This window comes from Oryzias latipes, chromosome 23 (assembly GCF_053564925.1).
Source record: "Oryzias latipes strain Hd-rR chromosome 23, Olatipes_Hd-rR_3.1".
In the NCBI taxonomy this organism is placed as follows: Eukaryota; Metazoa; Chordata; class Actinopteri; order Beloniformes; family Adrianichthyidae; genus Oryzias; species Oryzias latipes.
Window position 1 is genome coordinate 26,038,653 of NC_136259.1, and position 21,215 is coordinate 26,059,867.

General features: G+C 49.7%; 1 protein-coding gene across 1 annotated transcript; it reads left to right on the forward strand.

Moving 5' to 3' along the window:
- Positions 1-5,088: 5,088 nt before the first annotated feature.
- cand1 (cullin-associated and neddylation-dissociated 1) lies at positions 5,089-20,162 on the forward strand. The gene is made up of 26 exons (XM_004083253.5): positions 5,089-5,404; positions 10,166-10,241; positions 10,323-10,390; positions 10,467-10,621; positions 10,733-10,856; positions 10,963-11,050; positions 11,115-11,283; positions 11,357-11,462; positions 11,535-11,680; positions 11,781-11,932; positions 12,013-12,153; positions 12,663-12,804; positions 12,886-13,094; positions 13,168-13,336; positions 14,040-14,129; positions 14,198-14,351; positions 14,424-14,661; positions 14,733-14,921; positions 15,605-15,748; positions 15,820-15,955; positions 16,023-16,199; positions 16,280-16,375; positions 17,262-17,431; positions 18,601-18,765; positions 18,848-18,955; positions 19,034-20,162. The coding sequence occupies exons 1-26, from the start codon at positions 5,337-5,339 to the stop codon at positions 19,256-19,258; spliced, it is 3,705 nt and encodes a 1,234-aa protein (XP_004083301.1). The 5' UTR covers positions 5,089-5,336; the 3' UTR covers positions 19,259-20,162.
- The last annotated feature ends 1,053 nt before the right edge of the window (positions 20,163-21,215 follow it).

Genomic DNA, 21,215 nt, shown 5'->3' on the forward strand with positions numbered 1-21,215 from the left:
GACCCCTCCCCCGCTGTAACTCGACCCCCTCGAGCCTCCCTGGAGGAGCGCGAGGCAGAACCCGCGAGCTCCGCTGCGGACGGAACCGGTTCTCACGAGCCCTGAGGAGCTCGCAGTGCCTCACCGGAGTGCGCGCGCGACATTTATTCACTTTATGATCATGGGCGCGCTCACGGGGGTCCTTGGACCCCTGCATCTCCCTGACATAACCCGATGACATGTGGTCGTGAGAAGCTCACGCGCCTTCTGTTTAACTCCGTGTCCAGGAGTTTTGGTTGAGGATGACAAACAGAAGTCAGAGTTCAGTTCCACATAAACTGAAGTTAATGACTTTCAAGTCCATCTAAGCGTTCCCACTTTTCATGATGATGATGATGCGCTTTTAGCCAAAATCTATTACCTGTGTGGTTTTCTAGGACCTAGTTTCTGCAGAGCAGCAGGAGTTCATTAGAAATTCACCTCTGAGTTGTGGGCGGGACTGTTGGTGCGTCGTAACCCCGCCCTTACTTCCCATCATCCCTTTCCCTCTCTCCTGCTAGCTTACAGCGCCTCATTCCCCTCTCTAACATTAGCGGTGCAACATAAACAGCAGCAACATCAGATCAATCCATCCGTCCGGTTCTGATCCAGATTCCAGCTCAGACCAGGAGAACAAAGACGTTCATGGATCTGTTGGTCTGCAGGTGGATGATCAGAAAGGGGCGGAGCAGGGAGACTGTGGCCCCGCCCAGCGTGTTTTCTACATCACACACCCACTGTTTCAAACTCCATTTTCTCGTCTGCTCCTGATTCACAGAGATTTGAACATAAAAATAATCAGAAATGCAATTTTAATCTTAATTTTGTCGATTTATGGCCTCCATAGTTAGAAAAATGCCACAACAACATGTTAAAAACACCAAAGACAACATTTTCATCAGTGGGTCTTTCAGGCTCAAAGTTGACATCAGTTGAACCATCTGGTAAATAATAAATGGAAGAAAACTTCAGCTTCTTCCTGTCTGGTCTCCATGAAGGTCAGCAGACAAACCCAGACCGAAGCCGAACTCTGGAACGGCATCAGCAGATCGCTCTGCTCATCCGGATCCCGGCGCCTGTATCAGTATTTACGGTTCAAAACCATTTTTTTAACTTCCATTCCAAACCTTTGTGGAACAGGAACCATGAAGAACTTTGGAGGTGAGGACATGGAGGAGCAGGACTGGCTGCTTTTCTTCTTCCTGCTTTTATTTGGGTTGGCCACAGCTCGTTTTGGACAACAGCGCCCCCACATGAGCAGCAGATGGAAGAGCGCTTTGGTCTTGTTCAGTCTTTGCTTCTGTTCTAAGGGCGCCATGGGGGGGGGGGGGTTACAGGGTTCCTGCCACAGGGCTGAGCGGAAGAAACGTATTTCAACATTAAAAAAGAAAACTCTTTCTAAAGTTGAAATGAAAAGCTTTCATCGCGTTCAGAAGGACATTTGTTTGTTTCCTTTTTTGGAAACGATGCTAAAGGACTCACAGAGACCACCCACAGGAAGCTGCACGCCGGCGTCTGAAGTCCTGCCTGGACTCGTCTCAGAGGAATTCACCCCAGCTCCCCCGTGCTGTGGCTTAAAGGAGCACCTCCCCTCAGCAGACAAGGCCCCCGGGTTCTCCGTTTCTCTGCCCGTCAGTCAGAACCTCCGTTTACCTGATCAGGTGATCAGAGGACAGTAGGAGCTCACGGTCCTGATCTACTCTTTAGTTTTTCTTGTCATCTCTGATTCATCGCAGAATTGAGAATTGTAGATAATTGTCAGTACTAACAAGATTTTCTCCAGTTTATAATATTTTTATTTGTGAAAGTATGTTTTGGACTTTATTTCTAGAGGATTTCATTTTGGCTGCAATTACAACATAGTGCCACTAGATGGCTCCTAATCTCTCATCTTGGGTCTTCAACCTGTCAAAACTGATTCAGAAACACCAAATGAACATTTATCTTCACCTTATAAAGAACATGATGGTTAATGAGATTCTTCAATCTAGTTTTCTTCCGTTATCCTTTTTTCCCGATCAAAAACGTTGTTGGTTGTTGATCCTGAAGCAGGATTATCTGCAGTTAGAGGAGGCTGTGATTGTTATCGTCAGTGCAGGTCGTGTCGACACCTTCAAGTACCGATGAAGACTCTGGAGGAAGAAGTTCGGCTTTGAAATCCGTCTTTTGTGATTCCAGGGGAGATTGCAGATTTTCTTCAGATTTCTAAACTTTAACTGTAACCAAAGTAGGAACCAATGTAAAACAAAAAGCCTTTCGAGCTCCTTTAATTTTGAAAATAAGGATGAAGCGATGCTTTCATGATACTGGTACTTCAGAGCCTTTGATGCTTTATACTGTAGCTCCTCAGAACAATGACATTAAATATTTCTGCCCTTTCTGATGTTTCCCAGCTCTGTAATGACACTGATGCAGAAATTCAGTGTGGAATGTGTTCTAATGAATGTGAGCGGAGCTTTTCTGGTTTGAAAAAAGAAGCTTCACTTCTCTTGTGGAGTCTGATGATTCTAACTAAAAGTGGATTGAAAACCACATTTCAGGTCCAGAATCTCAGGAATGACTTGAGTGTCAGAGCCGGGTTCTCTGAGGTCAAAGTGTCGTCCTCTCTCTCTCTCAGGTATGAATTCTACGTTGAAAAAGATTCTCCAACAGCATGCGTCATTAAATATTGAAAGATCTTTAAACTAAAGATCCGCTTTTGTGGAAAGACAAAACCTTCCAGCCTGCAGGAGCGTCATGCTTTTAAAGGATCGGTTTGGGAATGCAGCCTCCAGCAGGGATCGGCAGACTTTGGATTGGAGCGGCCATCTTCCTTCCCTGCGGAGCTGCGGCGGCGGGCGGCGTGGAGGAGGGAGAGCGGGGAAAGATGCAGCGGCGTGGAAGAATGGCTGTCTGCAGGCGAGGAGACAGAAAGAGGAGGCTGACCTGGATGTGGAGGGACAGAGTCACGTGACTCTGTCAGAGTGGATCCCTGCAGCCTTTCAGTTCATCGTTGTTGGAGCTGATGGTTTCATCCGCTGATGGGCTTCTCCTCCACATGTTGGGTCACGCTGACGGTGCTAACACGATTTGGCTGAAAGGCTCCAAATAAGGGCGTAGATTTTACAAAGCACAAAAACGACAACATTTTGATTTAAAATATCAACAAAAAAATTCTGGTCCATTTCTCCAGATGGACTGAAGCAGCAGAATTAGATTTTTACAGAAGAACCACCTGGATAATGGACCTGATGTTTCATGATGAGCTTTAGCCCCGCCCCCTAGACATGGAGGCTGGTTTCTCTTATAATTAGCCATAAAGAGGGCTGAGATGCTCAGTCTGCTGGGGAAAAGTATCTGGTCGTGCACGTCGGGCACGTGCACGCGCCCTCTCTGGAATCACAGCGTGCATATGTCAGCTGCTGCATTATGCGTGAACAGAGAGCGCCTGGGGGTTTGTAAACACCCCACTCCGCTGATCTGTGACTCACTGCCACACAAACACACAGACACAACATACACACACTCACACAGGCAAGCTTCTGTCCTTGAAACAACACGCACTTATCCCTGATTGTTTAAACAGCCTGAACCTGATGCTACACTGATGACAAAAACACAAAACAAGCATAAACTACACACAGACTCACACACACCTGTCTGACTAGCGTTTCAGGTGAGGCTAAGCTTATCCCTGCAGCTGAGCTGAGATCTTTGATTCCCTTTGCTGCAGAACTGCAGAGAGTCTGTCCTGGTCCAGCTGGTCCCACTCTGCTGGTTCCATGTGACTTAAGCTCCTGCTCCAGAGACGCTCTGGTCTGGTCTCAGGATCAGAACTGGGACCCTGGTGAGGGTCTCAGGATCAGAACCGGGACCCTGGTGAGGGTCTCAGGATCAGAACCGGGACGCTCGTGAGGGTCTCAGGATCAGAACCGGGACCCTCGTGAGGGTCTCAGGATCAGAACCGGGACCCTGGTGAGGGTCTCAGGATCAGAACCGGGACCCTCGTGAGGGTCTCAGGATCAGAACCGGGACCCTCGTGAGGGTCTCAGGATCAGAACCGGGACCCTGGTGAGGGTCTCAGGATCAGAACCGGGACCCTGGTGAGGGTCTCAGGATCAGAACCGGGACCCTCGTGAGGGTCTCAGGATCAGAACCGGGACCCTGGTGAGGGTCTCAGGATCAGAACCGGGACCGAGACCCTGATCCTGAGACCCTCATGAGGGCTCCTTCATCGCTGCTGCTTCTGGGGACTTTCTCTGAATGGTGTTTTAAATTAGGTTTTAACCAAGTTATACTTTATATTTAAATGTATGTTCTATTAAATTTTAATATATTTAAGAAATTGTTTTCTATTTTTGTGTTTTTATTTGACCCTGTTTATCATTTTTAAGTTTTTCTTACATCTGGATTCTAGCTTTACTTTTCAAATTAATTGTTCTTCATTCATTTAAATGGATGAGGGTTTTTTATAAAGTAGTTTCTTATAAAATGTTTTTTTGTTCTGTTTTAGATGGACTTTATATGATCATGTCGTGTTTGTTGTTTTTTTATTGGAATGTTTTAGTAAACTATGAAGCCCTGGAAGTGACATACATTTTACCTCCTCAAATTAGCATTTTGTGAGCACAAACTAGCATATACTAGTATATACTAGTATATATACACAAAAATGTGTATTTTGCACAAATTAGTATTTTTTGGGAATAAATCAATATTTTGTGCACAAATTAGTATTTTGTGGTTAAATTTGTTGTATTTTGTCAATACAAATAAACATTTTGTGGGCTCTAAAAATACAAATTTAAGGAAACAAATACTAATTTATGGCCACAGATGACTTATTTGAGGGAACAATGTATACATTTCTTTACTTAAAAGTCTTTAAATGTATTCTCTCTGCAGTTAAACCAGAGAGAAGACAGATTTAAAAATAATCATTCTTCTCATTCACACAAAGTTTAAATGACACTTTTTAAAAATATATTTCAGGGTCATTATATGGATGTAAAAAGCTTTAAGTGGGGGGAATAAAGATTTTAGCAGTAAGGTGGCATTTAAAGAAATAGGATGCAGGGAAAAGGCGCTGACCTTTGACCCCGCAGCGTCCAGTCCCCGCCCCTCTGCAGAGAAAACGGGAGCTCCATTCAAACACAGTGAACTGCGCGGCCCGGGATGCGACAGTCGCTGTAGAAGAGACCGGCGGCCGTAGCAGCAGAAGAAGCGACGAAACTCACCTTTACCTGCAGAAATCGCGCGCTTCCAGAACCAGGCACGCGGAACTTTTCTTCTTTAAAGCGCAGTCAGCTAGCAGGAGGCTAACGGCTAACAGCACCGCCATGGCGAGCGCCTCGTACCACATCTCCAACCTGCTGGAAAAAATGACCTCCAGCGACAAAGATTTCAGGTAAAGTGTGCTCCGGACGGGACTAACGTGTCCTGCGGTTCTAGTCCGAGGCTCGGCTGGGCTTATTGGGGGTCAAAATGTGCCATCTCTCGGGGAGGCCTCGGGCTGCTGTGCTAGCTGCTAGCTTAATAGCACCTGTCGGATCATCGGCGTGCCGCCTGCCCGCTCGTCAACTCTGTTTGTGGCTCGGTTCGGTTTGACAGCGGCTCGTTCTGGGCCAGCGGCGGGTTTCACGGGTAACTCTGCGTTCGTGGCTCGTGCCTCAGGCTGGACCGGAGGTAAAAACGGCCGTCTGTAGCGGCTAGCCCTCCCGCTAGCTGTTAGCACTAACTTCTGTCATGCAGCAGGCAGCTCGTGGAGTCTAGAGGCGGTTGTCCCGGATGGAAGTTCGAGGGAGCCCCGGAGGGGACCCGCGGGCGGGTTTCGGGGGTCACACTGAAGTCTTAGTGCGGTGACCCCCCCGCAGGAGTCGGACACTGCGGGATGGGTCTGATGATCAGGACGCTGAATGGCGAAGAGCTGCCAGAAAAAGGGAAAACCCGAGTGTTTGATGACAGTAAACATAAAAAAAACTTTATTTATAACACTCGTGAACACTGCAGTCTGTGTTTAACACTTAACGCTTCCAGTGTGGCCCTAAAGTCAGGACTTGTCAGCTTAAACCTGCAGCCTTTTGTTTTGCAGTTTGACCCTTTATGACCTGCTGCTCCAGAGATCAGCGACTTCAGTCTGACTTTGTCTTCATGGTGAAATTCTTTTGGTTTTGGGATGTCTTGGTGGGTTTTCTCCACTCTCCCTGACCTCCTCTGCACTCTATTGTGCTCTATTGTGCTCTAATGTGTCTGTTGCTGTTCCAGAACTTCAGGAAATACTGAGCAGTGTTAGAAATAAGGGGGAAAAAATGGCAAGTAATACTTGGTTGTCCTTGGATACCAACAGCAACCAAACCTACTCAGATGTCAGAACCTACATCTTTATTTCTTCTATACATCTAATATCAACTGCCTCTTATGATGGACATTTAAAAAACTTTTTAAATATTAAAAACAAACCTTTTTCTAAATATTGAAGCATCTGGTTACACAAAGTATTGCCATATAAATCAAATACTGTCACGGTCAAATGAAAATACTTTATCTTACCCTATAATGCATCAGAAAGTGTATTACATTAACCAACACTGTAACCTAATGAGTGTTTTTAAAATTTAGAACACTTGTATGAACTGGGACTAGTACAGCATTCCAAATATAAAGTAATATTTATATGTGATGAAAAGTTATAACATGATATAACATCTATTTCAAATAAACACATGTGTAAATGATGCCATGTTTCCATTGTGCTGCAGTAGCAGTAAAGACTAATATCCCTGATCTTTGAAACAACACATGCAGGTGTAATGTTGTCAGTGTGTCATCATCATCAGCGTCCGTCTCGTCTGCTGAGGCTGATGCCGCTCACCTCTTCAGGCGTACTCGGTCCGTTCAGAAGTCACGTGACAGCGTTCGTGTACACTCGGTTTTATCTAAAAAGTCGGACGTCGGTTTCCCAAAAACGTTGAAAAATAGTCAAAAAATACCAAAATGTTGAATAAAAGAGCAGGTTGTCACACGGACAACCACCAGGTTCATTTTTGGTTGTCCTCCGTAAAATCTGGTTGTCCCGGACAACAGGATAACCGCTTATTTTTAACGCTGCTGACATCTCAGAACATGTAACTTCTCTGTAGCTTGCCCCCTTAAACACGTTTGTTCTTCTTTGCTTTTACGCGGGTTGACGGTTTGTCTTTAGGATTTCAAAGTATTTGAATATTTGCTGTCTTTATATTATAGGATGTTTGTTTATTTACATCACCGCTGTTGTTTTGTTGCCATGGAAGTTGACGTTTCCTCATGAAAAATGGTGCAAAGTTCAGACTTTTAGCTTTTGGCTAATCGAATCCAGATCAGGCCCAGGTGGGGTCCTGTTCTGATCCAGGTTTGGTCCTGTTCTGATCCAGATCAGGCCCAGGTGGGGTCCTGTTCTGATCCAGGTTTGGTCCTGTTCTGATCCAGATCAGGTCCAGGTCTGGTCCTGTTCTGATCCAGGTTTTGTACTGTTCTGATCCAGATCAGGCCCAGGTGGGGTCCTGTTCAGATCCAGGTTTGGTCCTGTTCTGATCCAGATCAGGCCCAGGTGGGGTCCTGTTCAGATCCAGGTTTGGTCCTGTTCTGATCCAGATCAGGCCCAGGTGGGGTCCTGTTCTGATCCAGGTTTGGTCCTGTTCTGATCCAGATCAGGCCCAGGTGGGGTCCTGTTCAGATCCAGGTTTGGTCCTGTTCTGATCCAGATCAGGCCCAGGTGGGGTCCTGTTCTGATCCAGGTTTGGTCCTGTTCTGATCCAGATCAGGCCCAGGTGGGGTCCTGTTCAGATCCAGGTTTGGTCCTGTTCTGATCCAGATCAGGCCCAGGTGGGGTCCTGTTCAGATCCAGGTTTGGTCCTGTTCTGATCCAGATCAGGCCCAGGTGGGGTCCTGTTCAGATCCAGGTTTGGTCCTGTTCTGATCCAGATCAGGCCCAGGTGGGGTCCTGTTCAGATCCAGGTTTGGTCCTGTTCTGATCCAGATCAGGCCCAGGTGGGGTCCTGTTCTGATCCAGGTTTGGTCCTGTTCTGATCCAGATCAGGTCCAGGTCTGGTCCTGTTCTGATCCAGGTTTTGTACTGTTCTGATCCAGATCAGGCCCAGGTTTGGTCTTGTTCTGATCCAGATCAGGCCCAGGTGGGGTCCTGTTCCGATCCAGGTTTGGTCCTGTTCTGATCCAGAACTGATCCAGGTCTGTTCTAGCTTTGGTTATGATCGGATACAGAACTGGTCCTGTTCTGATCCAGAACTAAACCAGATCTGGTTTAGGTTTGGTCCTGTTCCGATCCAGGTTTGGTCCAGGTCTGGTGCTGGTTCTCCAGGTCTGGCAGAAGCTCCCCTGAGTTCTGGTCTTGTGGTCTATTCAGCCTAATGAGGAGAAAGTGATCGTTGATGGTTTTGAATATTCTTTTCATTACTTTTTCTCCAAGTTTAAATTCTTTCGTTCAAGTTCAACACTTGAGTCAAAGACGGCCGTGTTCCACAGTTGAATTCTTTAACCCAGAGAACCTTCTGAGCTGTGGTGGTTCTTCTTTCTTCACATTCTCCTGATGAATGGACCTATCCAGAACCTGTCTTCTGGTTTCCGGTTCCTGGTGCTGGAAGCGTTTTCATAATGAAGCTGTTTCTGCTCAGAAATGGATTTCCTCTGAAGCGTCTCAGACGGTTAGCAGCTTTTGAAGCCACGATGTTCCTCATCAGCATGAAGACACGTCAGATCAGATGTGCTGAAGACGATCAGACATTTATGGAAATGATTTTGGCTGGGCTCAGTTTGACTCAGAGATGTTTGAAGGTGTCTTGCTGTGAGATGGTGACTGCCGGTGAAAACCTGCTTAAGCCTTATGGTTCTGACGGCATGTGAGCTGCTTGTAGACAGGGTTACCATGGTTACAGGAACCATGCGGCTCATTAAATTGACATTTGAAGACTGGTTTGGGTATCAGATCCCAGCAGAGGTCCAAACCCTCCTGAAGCGTCGTGTCGTTCTGGTTCTGATGAACCTTGTGAGGCTGTATTCAGACTGGACAGATTCTGAACCAGAGCTCTCTGACCCATCTTTGGAGGTGGCCTCGGCCCATTTTCAATCAGAACGAGCTCCGGGTCGCTGTGAGGTTCCTCAGTCTGAAAATGATCCGTTCCTGGAGCGTAGCGACGGAACCGGAGCAGGAATGAAGGAACAGATGAGCGACGGACAAATGGAAACAACGATTGTCGTTTTATCAAACGGGAGAAAGAGTCGGGCTGAAAACCCGAACCCAGAACAGGACCAAACCTGGATCAGAACGTCTTTCCTGCTCTTCTGTGGCGTCACGCGCCCAGCGCTGTGATGTCCGCCTAAAAACTAGCTTGTGGTTCCATAACAGAATTCTCTAAAAACAAACCACCACTGTGAGACACAGACACTCATGAATGCAGACTCATTACAACCGTCTTCAACGTGATCCACATCGTTTCTCACTGTTGTCCAGACAGTCTGATCAGCGAACCTTCATAGCCGACGTCTATGAAGCGCAAAACTTGGGATAGAAATGTAACGTTTGTTTACAAGCTTTGGTCCGGAACAGAACGGCCCGCCTGATGTCAGTCTGAGTACAGTCCAAACGCAAGGTTCGGGATTCGATCCAGAACAGGGGATTTCCCAGTCTGACAGAAAGGCATCCTCTGGAGGACACGCCCCCTTCCCTTCACTGCTGTGAGGGGTCAGAGGTGACCTTCATCCCAGCAGCCTGAGCATCTCCCCGGCTCAGTTCTGTCCTACAGAGACTGAGTTCTGTTTATCTGCCAATTGGGACCTGGGCTGCAAATGACAGCATGAAGGAACAGCAGAACGCTGTCCTGTCTCTGAACCAGGTAATTCACACAGGTGAGCCAGGTGGGTGAAACGGCTGGTAAGGAGGGAAAACAAATGTCTCAACAAACAAAAACAAAACAAATGACTGTTATTGATCTAAATCTTCAATGTCTCAGTTTTCTGTGGATGTAAAACGGAGTTTTCGGACACTTATCGCTGCACAGAACCATCCGGAACGTGCTGCTTCTCCAGCCAGACTCTGGACCTGCTGGATCCAGAACCGACCTGCTTCCTGCAACATGAAGGGTCTGGGGTCGGTTCATGACGTGTGCTCTGCTTTCAGGTTCATGGCGACCAACGACCTGATGACGGAGCTGCAGAAAGATTCCATCAAACTGGACGACGACAGCGAGAGGAAGGTGGGTCTGCCCGCACTACCCGGGTCGCATTATGCGTTCGTTCTGTGGAATTCAAACTGATCTGACTCGAATGATTGACAGGTGGTGCGGATGATCCTCAAACTGCTGGAAGACAAAAATGGCGAGGTTCAGAACTTAGCTGTGAAATGGTAAAATGCGCCCCGACCGATGGTTTTTCCTGTCCCCGCCTCCTTTTTAAAGCTGTGGGTACGCTTGTTTTGTCAGCCTGGGTCCGCTGGTCAGTAAGGTGAAGGAGTACCAGGTGGAGACCATCGTGGACACGCTGTGCACCAACATGCTGTCGGACAAAGAGCAGCTCCGAGACATTTCTTCCATCGGACTCAAAACTGTGATCGGAGAGTTGCCGCCAGCCTCCAGCGGTAACGGCGCTCGCGCTCTCCTGCAGGGCTCCCGGCGTCATCAGATCAGCTGATGACTGTCGCCGCGGACGCCGTAGCGAAAAGACGACATCTGCTTCTTTTCTGCACCAGGTTCCGCTTTGGCTGCCAGTGTTTGCAAGAAGATAACGGGTCGACTGACGAGCGCCATCGCCAAACAGGAAGACGTGTCTGTTCAGCTGGAGGCGCTGGACATCATGGCGGACATGCTCTGCAGGTGGGGGCCAACGCTGCAAGCGCACATCAGCTTCTCACAGCTGAAATGTTTTTACACCGCAGACCTGGAATAATGCTGAGTCATGCTTTATGAACCTTCTCTGCAGACAGGGGGGCCTCCTGGTGAACTTCCACCCCTCCATCCTCAGCTGCCTCCTCCCACAGCTCACCTCCCCCAGGCTGGCGGTCAGAAAGGTGAGCGCCGCTGCTGAAGCTGCGTCTGCGTCTGCGTGCTGATCTGCAGCTGTGGGTGTTTCAGAGGACCATCATGGCGCTGGGTCACCTGGTCATGTCCTGCGGGAACCTGGTCTTCATCGACCTGATCGAGCACCTCCTGACCGAGTTGGGCAGAAACGACAACATGTCCACCACCAGGACGTACATCCAGTGCACGGCGGCCATCAGCAGGCAGGCGGGCCACAGAATCGGTGAGGAGCAGAGAGCCAGCAGAGCGCTGGGTGTTTAGGGACGGAGCTAACCTTCACCTCTGCCTGCTGTCAGGAGAGTACCTGGAGAAGATCATCCCTCTGGTGGTGAAGTTCTGCAACGTGGATGACGACGAGCTCAGGGAGTACTGCATCCAGGCCTTTGAGTCCTTCGTCAGAAGGTGGGAGGAAGAGGAGGCAGAGGTCTGCAGCAGCTTTCTGTCCCCGTTTAACCGTTGGGTTTTCATTTTAAGGTGTCCAAAAGAAGTTTACCCCCACGTCCCCACCGTCATCTCCATCTGCCTCCGATATCTGACCTATGACCCCAATTACAACTTTGATGACGAAGATGAGGACGACAACGCCATGGACGCCGAGCAGAATGACGAGGACTATCAAGGTAGCATGTGGGAGCCATTACCCTGGTTCCAGGAATGACGGGTGGAGTTGAGGTGGGAGGGGGTCAATGGGGGGCTAACTGTGGCCTACCTGGCTTCCAGGTAGCGACGACGAGTACAGCGACGACGACGACATGAGCTGGAAAGTTCGGCGGGCGGCCGCCAAGTGTCTGGACGCCGTGGTCTCAACGCGTCACGAGATGCTGCCAGAGTTCTACCGCTCCGTCTCGCCGGCTCTCGTGTCCAGATTCAAGGTAAAGTGGGCGTGTCCCACCCGAGGAGCAAAGAAAGATGGCCGACAGCCTGACAAGAAGCTGCGCGCGTGTGATTTCAGGAGAGGGAGGAGAACGTGAAGGCCGACGTCTTCCACGCGTACCTGTCACTGCTCAAACAGACCAGACCGGCGCAGAGCTGGCTGACCGACCCAGACGCCATGGAGCAGGGAGAGACGCCGCTGACCATGCTGCAGAGCCAGGTGAGCCTCTGCGTGTCACAGCAGTGGACGCCGCTTCAGCCCACAATCTCAGCGTTGACCACCTTCTTTGACAAAGCGCATGTTTCATCCGTTGGAGAAATCACGGAGGCCACGCCCAAATACTGACCAAACGCGCAAGACTGTTGGTCAGAAGGATCTGCCGCGGACCCGGCTAACCCCGCCCCTTTTTGGCTTCTCAAAACTCCACGACAGATCGAATTTAGAATAATGCTAGCATAAGGCTAAATGTCCAAGCATTAATGCTAACCCGAACTGAAGCAACGTTTAGTGCAAATGTACATCAAAATAGTAACAAATCTGAAATGAGCGAAATCCCATTAAATCGCTAAAGTTTCTAAGCAAACGATGCTAACAGAAGAATCTGAAGAGAAGCTAACGAGGCTAAAAGCGGAGTCTGCGCTAAGCTAGCATGTTTCCTCAGTCCTGTGCTGCCAAAGGCTGGATGTGCGTTGATCCTCCTCTTCCTCCTCTTCCTCCCGTCCTGCCAGGTCCCCATGATCGTGAAAGCTCTCCACAAGCAGCTGAAGGAGAAGAGCGTGAAAACCCGCCAGTGCTGCTTCAACATGCTGACCGAGCTGGTCAACGTCCTTCCAGGAGCGCTGACTCAGCACATCCCCGTTTTGATACCAGGTACTGCTGGGCGGCGGTCAGCGCCACGCGGCGTGATGAGGCTGACCTTTAACCCCCTCCCTTGACGACCCTGTCTCGCAGGAATAATCTTTTCTCTGAACGACAAGTCGAGCAGTTCCAACCTGAAAATCGACGCCTTGGCCTGCCTCCACGTCATCATGGTCACGCACCCCGCCCACGCCTTCCACGCCCATGTGCCCGCCCTCGTCCCGCCCGTGGTGGCGTGCGTGGGAGACCCCTTTTACAAGATCACCTCCGAGGCGCTGCTCGTCACTCAGCAGCTCATCAAGGTAGGAGTGGATCCGCAGGGCGCTGCATTTCAGCCCGCAGGCAAAGCTTTTACCTTCCCTCTGCCCCCTGCAGGTGATCCGGCCTCTGGACAACCAACCAGAGGGCTCTGACAGCTTTGACCCCTCCCCCTACATCAATGACCTGTTCACCTGCACAATCAAGCGGCTGAAGGCCGCCGACATCGACCAGGAGGTCAAAGAACGAGCCATTTCCTGTATGGGACAGATCATTTGTAACCTAGGTAACCATCACCTGTCAGTCAAAAAGTGACGTCATTAAGGCGGAGTCTGATTAACGGACGAAACCAATGCGAGCCGAATACTGAATTTTAGGGCTAACCAACAATGTGACGTCATGTGACCATCGCCTGCACAGTAGAGACGCCGTACCAGAACGCGTCTGAACCGTTGGTCTTGTTTCGTGAACCCAATCGGATCGCCAGCTAAGTTAACGACGCACAGCTCTACTCGATTCACTAGAGATCCAGAAAACTTCTGATCTGATGAGCTTTGGTATTTCAATGGGATGTCAGGGATTGAGGGTGCGTTCGACCCGGACCCGGGTTCCGTTCACCTGAATCTGAACCAAAATTGTCTAACAGGAGGAGTAACAGAGTAAAGGAGGTGCAGAGAAGAGGCAGTTTTACTGCGTTAAAACCAGCCGGACCAGAACCGTTCCTTTATTCTCCTCGTCTTTGGTTTGAAATAACAGTTCAGTTTTATTTCTACAGCCCAACGTCTCAATGGGCTTCGTACCTGTAAACATAAAATCTGCAGGATCATGAATCCATAGAATTCAATAGGAAGTTCTAATCTGAATGAACTAAACAGTCTAAACAGTCCGGGGCATCCCCGCCCTCAGAATCTCCTTATCGCCAGTTTCGTCTTGTTCGGAGCTGGTTTTAGCCTGATCCTGATCCTGATCCTGATCCGTTTGTGCCGCAGGAGACCGTCTGCCTGCAGAACTCCCAGGAACGCTGCTGATCTTCCTGGAGCGCTTGAAAAATGAGATCACGCGGCTAACGACTGTGAAAGGTAACCCTTTCAGCAGGCAAACCGAGTTGGTGAAAGGGGCGTGGCTTAGTGGATGTCTGTGTTTGCAGCTCTGACGATGATCGCCGGCTCTCCTCTGAAGATCGACCTGCGGCCCATCCTCCCTGACGCCATTCCCATCCTCGCCTCCTTCCTCCGCAAGAACCAGAGAGCGCTGAAGCTGTGCACGCTGGCCGCTCTCGACATCCTGCTCCGGAACTACAGGTAACAGGCGCGCCTGTGACTCCGCCCCCATCTGCCGCCCCCATCTCCCACTCATTGTGGCCTGTGCCTCAGCTCTGCAGTTACCCCCGTCATGGTGGACGCCGTCTTGGCCGAGCTGCCGCCTCTCATCTCGGAGAGCGACATGCACGTGTCTCAGATGGCGCTCAGCTTCCTGTCCACGCTGGCCGTCACCCATCCGTCCTCCCTGGGTCAGCTGACCGGGGGGAGCATCCTGCCGCAGCTCATCGCGCTTGTCCGCTCGCCGCTGCTGCAGGGGGGCGCTCTCGCCGCCATGCTGGACTTTTACCAGGTACTGGCGAGGGCGGAGGCGTGGCTCGGGACTGGCCGCTCCAGAATGTTCTGACCCGTCTGTCTGCTCAGGCGCTGGTGGCCACAAACACACCTGGTCTGGGTTACATGGACCTGCTGAGGATGCTGACGGGGCCGGTCTACTCGCAGAGCGCCGCTCTGCCTCACAAACAGGCGTACTGCTCCATCGCCAAGTGCGTGGCCGCTCTGACCCGAGCTTGTCCCGCTGAGGGGCCCGCCGTGGTCGGACAGTTCATCCAGGTGAGCCGCACCTGTCCGTCCTCGCGCACGAGGAAGGCACAGCCGTCACGGGATTCCCACAGGTCCTAGAAAGTCTCATGAAAGTCATAAAAAGCATCAAAAAGTCGTGGTCTTAAAAATATTGCAGTTCAAATTTTTTCATATGAATTTTCTGGATTTGAAGGTTCGTCTTTTTGAGGTGCCTAAATTCACCAGTTTACAAAGTAATTCACTACTCTTTACTTTTTCTACCCGCATACAAACGGCACCACCTCATTCATTTCAGCACATGAACACATCTAGCATCGTCTGATTCAGTGGCCTACATACTGTAGAGACAGGTTGCTCATTGGCACTACGACAGTGGAAAGCAGTTCATCTCCAGGAAAAAACTGAATTTCTTTTTTTGTGATTTGGTTACCGACTGCCCCACAATGTGAGGAAAAAGTCACGAGGGTTTCTGTAGTCTAGGAACTGTAATCTATTACGTTACTCTGTTACTGACAAGAACTTGTTCTGAAGTTCAAGGGTTTAGTTTTTCCCTCCAGAGGGCTGCGGTCAGGCAGACAGTTGGCGTCATTTGTCATACGTGACGTCTTAAAGTCTGAGATGTAACTCGAAGAAACTCCGCTTCAGTGTCTGAGTTTTCACTGCAGAGGTCAGGACTACTTCCTGGTTCATGAGCGGCGCTTTCCTTTGAGCAGGATGTGAAGAACAGCCGCTCCACAGACTCCATTCGTCTGCTGGCTCTGCTCTCATTGGGCGAGGTGGGACACCATGTGGACCTCAGCGGCCAACCCGAGCTGAAGACGGTCATCCTGGACGCCTTTTCATCCTCCAGCGAAGAGGTAATCCTCGCGTCCGCGCGCCGCTTTGGCTCTGCGGCCGTGGAAGCGCTGAGTTCCCGTTTGTGGTTCAGGTGAAGTCGGCGGCGTCCTACGCTCTGGGCAGCATCGCCGTGGGGAATCTTCCGGAGTATCTGCCCTTCGTCCTGCAGGAGATCTCCTCCTCCAAGAGGCAGTACCTGCTGCTGCACTCGCTCAAAGAGATCATCAGTGAGTACCGCCGTGAGTGAACCCGTCCGCGGGTCCGTGTGTGGTTCTGACCCGCCGCTGTCTTCAGGCTCGGCGTCCGTGTCCGGCCTGAAGCCGTACGTGGAGTCCGTCTGGTCGCTGCTGCTCAAGCACTGCGAGTGTCAGGAGGAGGGAACCAGGAACGTGGTGGCCGAGTGTTTGGGGAAACTGACACTGATCGACCCAGAAACGCTGCTGCCCCGCCTCAAAGGGTACCTGCTGTCAGGTGACTGCTGCATCCCAGGCCGACGCCCCTTTGGCCAACCGTGTCCGAAAAGAACCCAACCTGACGTCTGATGTTTGCAGGTTCCTCGTACGCCAGGAGCTCCGTGGTCACAGCGGTTAAGTTCACCATCTCCGACCAGCCGCAGCCCATCGACCCTCTGCTCAAGAACTGCATCGGTAAACCAGAACCGCCTCAACCGTCAGAACTTCAGGGTTCCGGGCTCTGCCGGCATGTTCAGAACACCCGTGCGCTTCATTTGGCGTTGGCACACAGCCTTGCGTTATGGCCAACTTTCTAAATGACTCCTGTCTGATTGTTTTTCCACTTTGATGCATTTTCAACCATCTTTAGCTTCTTTATGTAAAAATCTTCCTTCCTGCTTGAAGTTACAACAAATCCAAACAATCTTCTTTGTTTTCAGAAACACGTTCAGCAGCAGCTAGCAATGCCACTGAAAGCTTTATCGTGAGGTTTTGGAGAGTTGAGGCAGGTTTTGTTTTTGCTCGTTTTAATGATTAGCTGATGCTGCAGCCTGTAACTCAGCCCCTCCCACAGTCAGCTGAATTAGGTTTTAGTCGTAGCTAGATGGAGGTTTGTTTCTGGTTTTCTTGTCCCAATAATCAAACCATCATGAGGCTCAGCCCTAAAATTCGGCCTCCGCTGGGTCTGCAGTTAAATGACGAGCGTGAAATGAAGCCACGCCCACTCTGTGCAGGCCGCCGTTTCAGACCAGAGGTCCAGGATTTCTGGAGCAGATCATCCAAATGATCAGAATGTAGATCTTCAGTGATCTCCATTTTTGTAGTTTTAAATAACTTCTTTAAAAAATATCCAGGTTAGATATTAGAAGTGATGAAAAATGTCTGAAAATTATCTTTTAGTTTTTAATAAATTAGACTTTATTCTGAAAGGTTTCTTACCTGTTATTTAACGACTCATTTGTCACAAATGTAATTAATGTTTTTAAATGTTGAAAGTGCTTTTTTTTCTATAAATCCTGTTTATTAAGATAAATGGTTCATCGAGGGATGCTCTGCCCTCTGATTGGCTGTTTGCTCCCAGGTGACTTCCTGAAGACCCTGGAGGACCCGGACCTGAACGTGCGGCGCGTTGCCTTGGTAACCTTTAACTCTGCCGCCCACAACAAACCCAGTCTGATCCGAGAGCTGCTGGACTCGACTCTGACCCACCTTTACAACGAGACCAAAGTGAGGAAGGAGCTGATCCGAGAGGTGGGTCAGAACTACAGCTGTGACGGTGTGGGGGGGTTTTGATCACCGCGGTGATGAACCAGCCGGGGGCGCGGTGTCACGGTCAACTGCACCCCCCACCCCACACACACACACACAAAATCCCCCAGCGGCCGCGTCGCAAATGAATACAATTACAACGCAGTTTTTTTTATTAACAAATAACAGTAACAACTAACTACTACCTGTCTAACTAATGAACTAACTCTAAAGATGTACATACTGTGTGTGTGTGTGTGTCAGCGCGCTGTGTGTGTGTGAGGAAGGAGCACACACACGTGTGTTGGGGGTGCGTGTTGATTCTTCTGCTCTCTAGCTGCATCTAGCTGCGGGGCAGGACGCTCCACCTTTGTTCATACAGACACGTAACGTTACGCTGCACAAAATAGTTCCCAAACAAAACATGTAGTGATATCCATGATATCTAACAGTGAGCGTTCATGTTTGGTGTTACAGAGTGAAGGAGAACCGTAATAAACCCCCCCCCCCAACACAAAATCCTCCGGCGGGCGGCCGTGTCGCTCACTTAAGAATGGACGCAGGTTGTAACGGAAATGAATAATTAGAACGCAGTAAATTTGGTATAATTACTCACCAGACGGAAACGTCTGTTGTAGAATCAATGAGGATGTGTGTGTGCTGCTGAAACTGTGTGTGTGTGTGCGCATGTGTGTGTGTAAGTAGAGTTAGCGCGTGCAGCGTAAAGGGCGTGAAGGAGAACACAGGACTAGCAGAAAAGGTCAATTATCAGCGAAGATGAATGAATTTGTTTGATGCGTTTATTATAGTTCCAATCACGCACCACATGCAGAACTTAATAAATAAAAATAAAAACGCGCGGTGATGACCTCATCACCACGGTCATCGTCACACCCCTAGTCAGGTACCAGGACGTGGTTCCGTGGGACTAGTCAGTTTTTGGGAACAATTCCAGTTTTTAACAGAACTTTATGACTCCGCCCACAAATTGTCATCAGGTCAGCCAGTGAAAAGTCTTTTTCCGTGAGGGTGGAGTTTATTTCTTCTGACCTCGTGTGACATCAGCATCCGACAGCGACGGCGGATGAGCTCTGGTTCTGATGAGCTCTGGTTCTGAGGACCTCGGCCCGCGCTTGGCCCGGGGCGCTGACCTCTGCGCGGTCTGTGTGCAGGTGGAGATGGGACCCTTCAAACACACGGTGGACGACGGGCTGGACCTGAGGAAAGCGGCGTTCGAGTGCATGTACACCCTGCTGGACAGCTGTCTGGACCGACTCGACATCTTCACCTTCCTGAACCACGTGGAGGACGGCCTGAAGGACCACTACGACATCAAGGTGCCCCTCCACCGTCCAGCACCCGTCCGGAACAGGAAGACGGAGACGTTTGAAAGGTGTAAAACCCCGCTCTCCGTTTCAGATGCTGACGTTCCTGATGCTGGCCAGACTGTCGTCGCTGTGTCCCAGCGCTGTCCTGCAGAGACTGGACAGACTGGTGGAGCCCCTGAGAGCCACCTGCACCACCAAGGTAGGCCTCAGGGCCGGCAACTCCCAGCGCGCGCTGGAGCGGGCCGGGGGAGCTTCCTGACATCCCGTGTCTCCGCAGGTGAAGGCCAACTCGGTCAAACAAGAGTTCGAGAAGCAGGACGAGCTGAAGCGATCGGCGATGCGAGCCGTCGTGGCGCTACTCACCATCCCCGAGGCCGAGAAGTCGCCCCTCATGTCCGAGTTCCAATCCCAGATCTCATCCAATCAGGAGCTGGCGGCCATCTTTGACTCCATCCAGAGAGACTCCACCTCCGCCAACATGGAGTCGATGGACACCAGCTAAAGACCAGGACAGTTCCCTCAATGCAACACGCCACCACCGCGCTGCTGGAGCGCCAACCCTGCAGCATGTTTCCATAGCAACAGGACACACACGCGCACACACACACACACACACACACAGTCGTAGTGACACTCCTCTCCCAGCGATCGAGCGTTCCATGATGCATTGCACTGCAGTCAGCTGGTGGACGGAGGACTGATGGACGGCTCTGAAAGGAGGATGGAGACAGAGATCTTACTATAGGTTCCCGATTAAGCTCCTCCCACTTGCTGTTTGTTTTTCTATCAACATCTCCTTGCTGTGTTTAATATTTTCCCCCTTTTCAAAATTCCAAAAAGTTCAACAGGTGCTCTAACCTGATTGGCTGCTGCTGAGTGACTAATGGCGTGTTTAAACTGACCAAGAAGCCGGGAACAGCCTTTCCTTCTGACAGCTGAGGTGACCAATGGGAGAGGGGCCTGCTCTTAACGTTTCCGTAGTTTTCTTTTCTTTTTTTCTCAATAAGAGCCAATGAGAAGCTCTGGGAGAAGTTGGATGGGCGGGGCTTTTAGTGTTTGTGGACCAGTCTGCAGCCGTTTCCCTTCAACTTTTTCACTCTGTGGTGGAAGGAGGAGGAGGAGAGATTATTGGACCAGGACCCACCCCAGCAGCCCCCCAGGGGGTGGTGCCACTGTTACCATGGTGACGGTGTTCAGTTTTTCTTTTGTTGGCCGTGAAGCGAGTCCAGCTCCCTCAAGCCGGTTCGGATCCGCTTGATTTTTACGGTGTCCCGCCCCAGGCCCGGTCTAAGCTGGCCCAACCCGGCTCAGACTAGTTTGACCCCGCTTGGACCGGTCTGGTCCGGACAGTTCGCTGTTGTTTGTTGCTGGAGGAAAATAAAGAGGTCCATTTCTGCCTGCCGTCAGAGCTGCACTGACTGATTTCTGCTTCATGGGTTCTGCTGCAGGTTCTGCTAGAGCAGGATTGTAAACAGACCACACACTCCAGGCTGGTTTAGAGCCAGAACTACATTTGTAGGAATCCAAAAACATCCATGCAGAGCTGTGGATTCACAGGAAACGCTGCTGAAAAAACATCTTTCAGTTCATCTGCATTTGATTCAAGCTGAAGCTAAAGACTAAAACATCTGTTAACCGGGTCGAGTTTGATCCAAACTACAAGAAAAGCTGGTTCAAGAAGACCAGGGGCCTCATTTCTAAAGGTTGCGTACGCACAAAAGAAGGCGTACGCCACTCTCTACGCAGTAGTTGAGATTTATAAAAAGCAAACTTGAGGGGAAAATGTGCGGTCCTTCACGCTCTGACCCAGGCGTACGCACAAAAACGGGTGAAATGAGAAACGGCGACGCCGTCGGCAGATGGAAGAAACACGTGAAAGTGGAAATGACAATCCTGCCTCTCAGAAATAACATGAAGACTTCACAAAGCAAGTCTGACAATTAACAGCTACACCAACACCCGTTTGATCGATCAGCAGTGAAACAAACAAAAAAAATCAAACGAAAATTACAACAGAAATTCAAATGAACACTTATTTGCAAAAAGAAAAGTGAAATATTTTCTGCAATAATGGCATGTAGTGCAATTCATCCTCATAAATAATATAGTTAACAGAACGAAATAATGTACAAAACTGATATTCTGGTCAGTGTGTCCGTCTGGAGGAGCAGATATGGGTGCGGGCGTGCGGACGGACGGACATATGCACCAATTGTCCACTGGGGAAAGTTGTTTTCATAGTAAAACATTTCTTCATAAGCTACAGAATTATGGTATTCATGCATATGCCTTTAGTTTGGTTTATTTTTGATAAAACAATGTATGGCGTATGTCTCAACCATTCAGAAAGCAACAAGAAATTACATTTGCTGATCAATTTCCCATTTCCACGTGGATTATTACCGACATCTGTAGCTTGTCAGATGTCATTAAATGGATGGAAATAAAATGTCCCATCA

Bases quoted from the DNA above. Each gene is read 5' to 3' on its own strand.
- cand1 (XM_004083253.5), top strand. From the start codon at position 5,337: ATGGCGAGCGCCTCGTACCACATCTCCAACCTGCTGGAAAAAATGACC. The intron at 10,622-10,732 runs GTAACGGCGCTC...TTTCTGCACCAG, and splicing joins GTTGCCGCCAGCCTCCAGCG to GTTCCGCTTTGGCTGCCAGT. The intron at 12,805-12,885 runs GTACTGCTGGGC...CCTGTCTCGCAG, and splicing joins CATCCCCGTTTTGATACCAG to GAATAATCTTTTCTCTGAAC.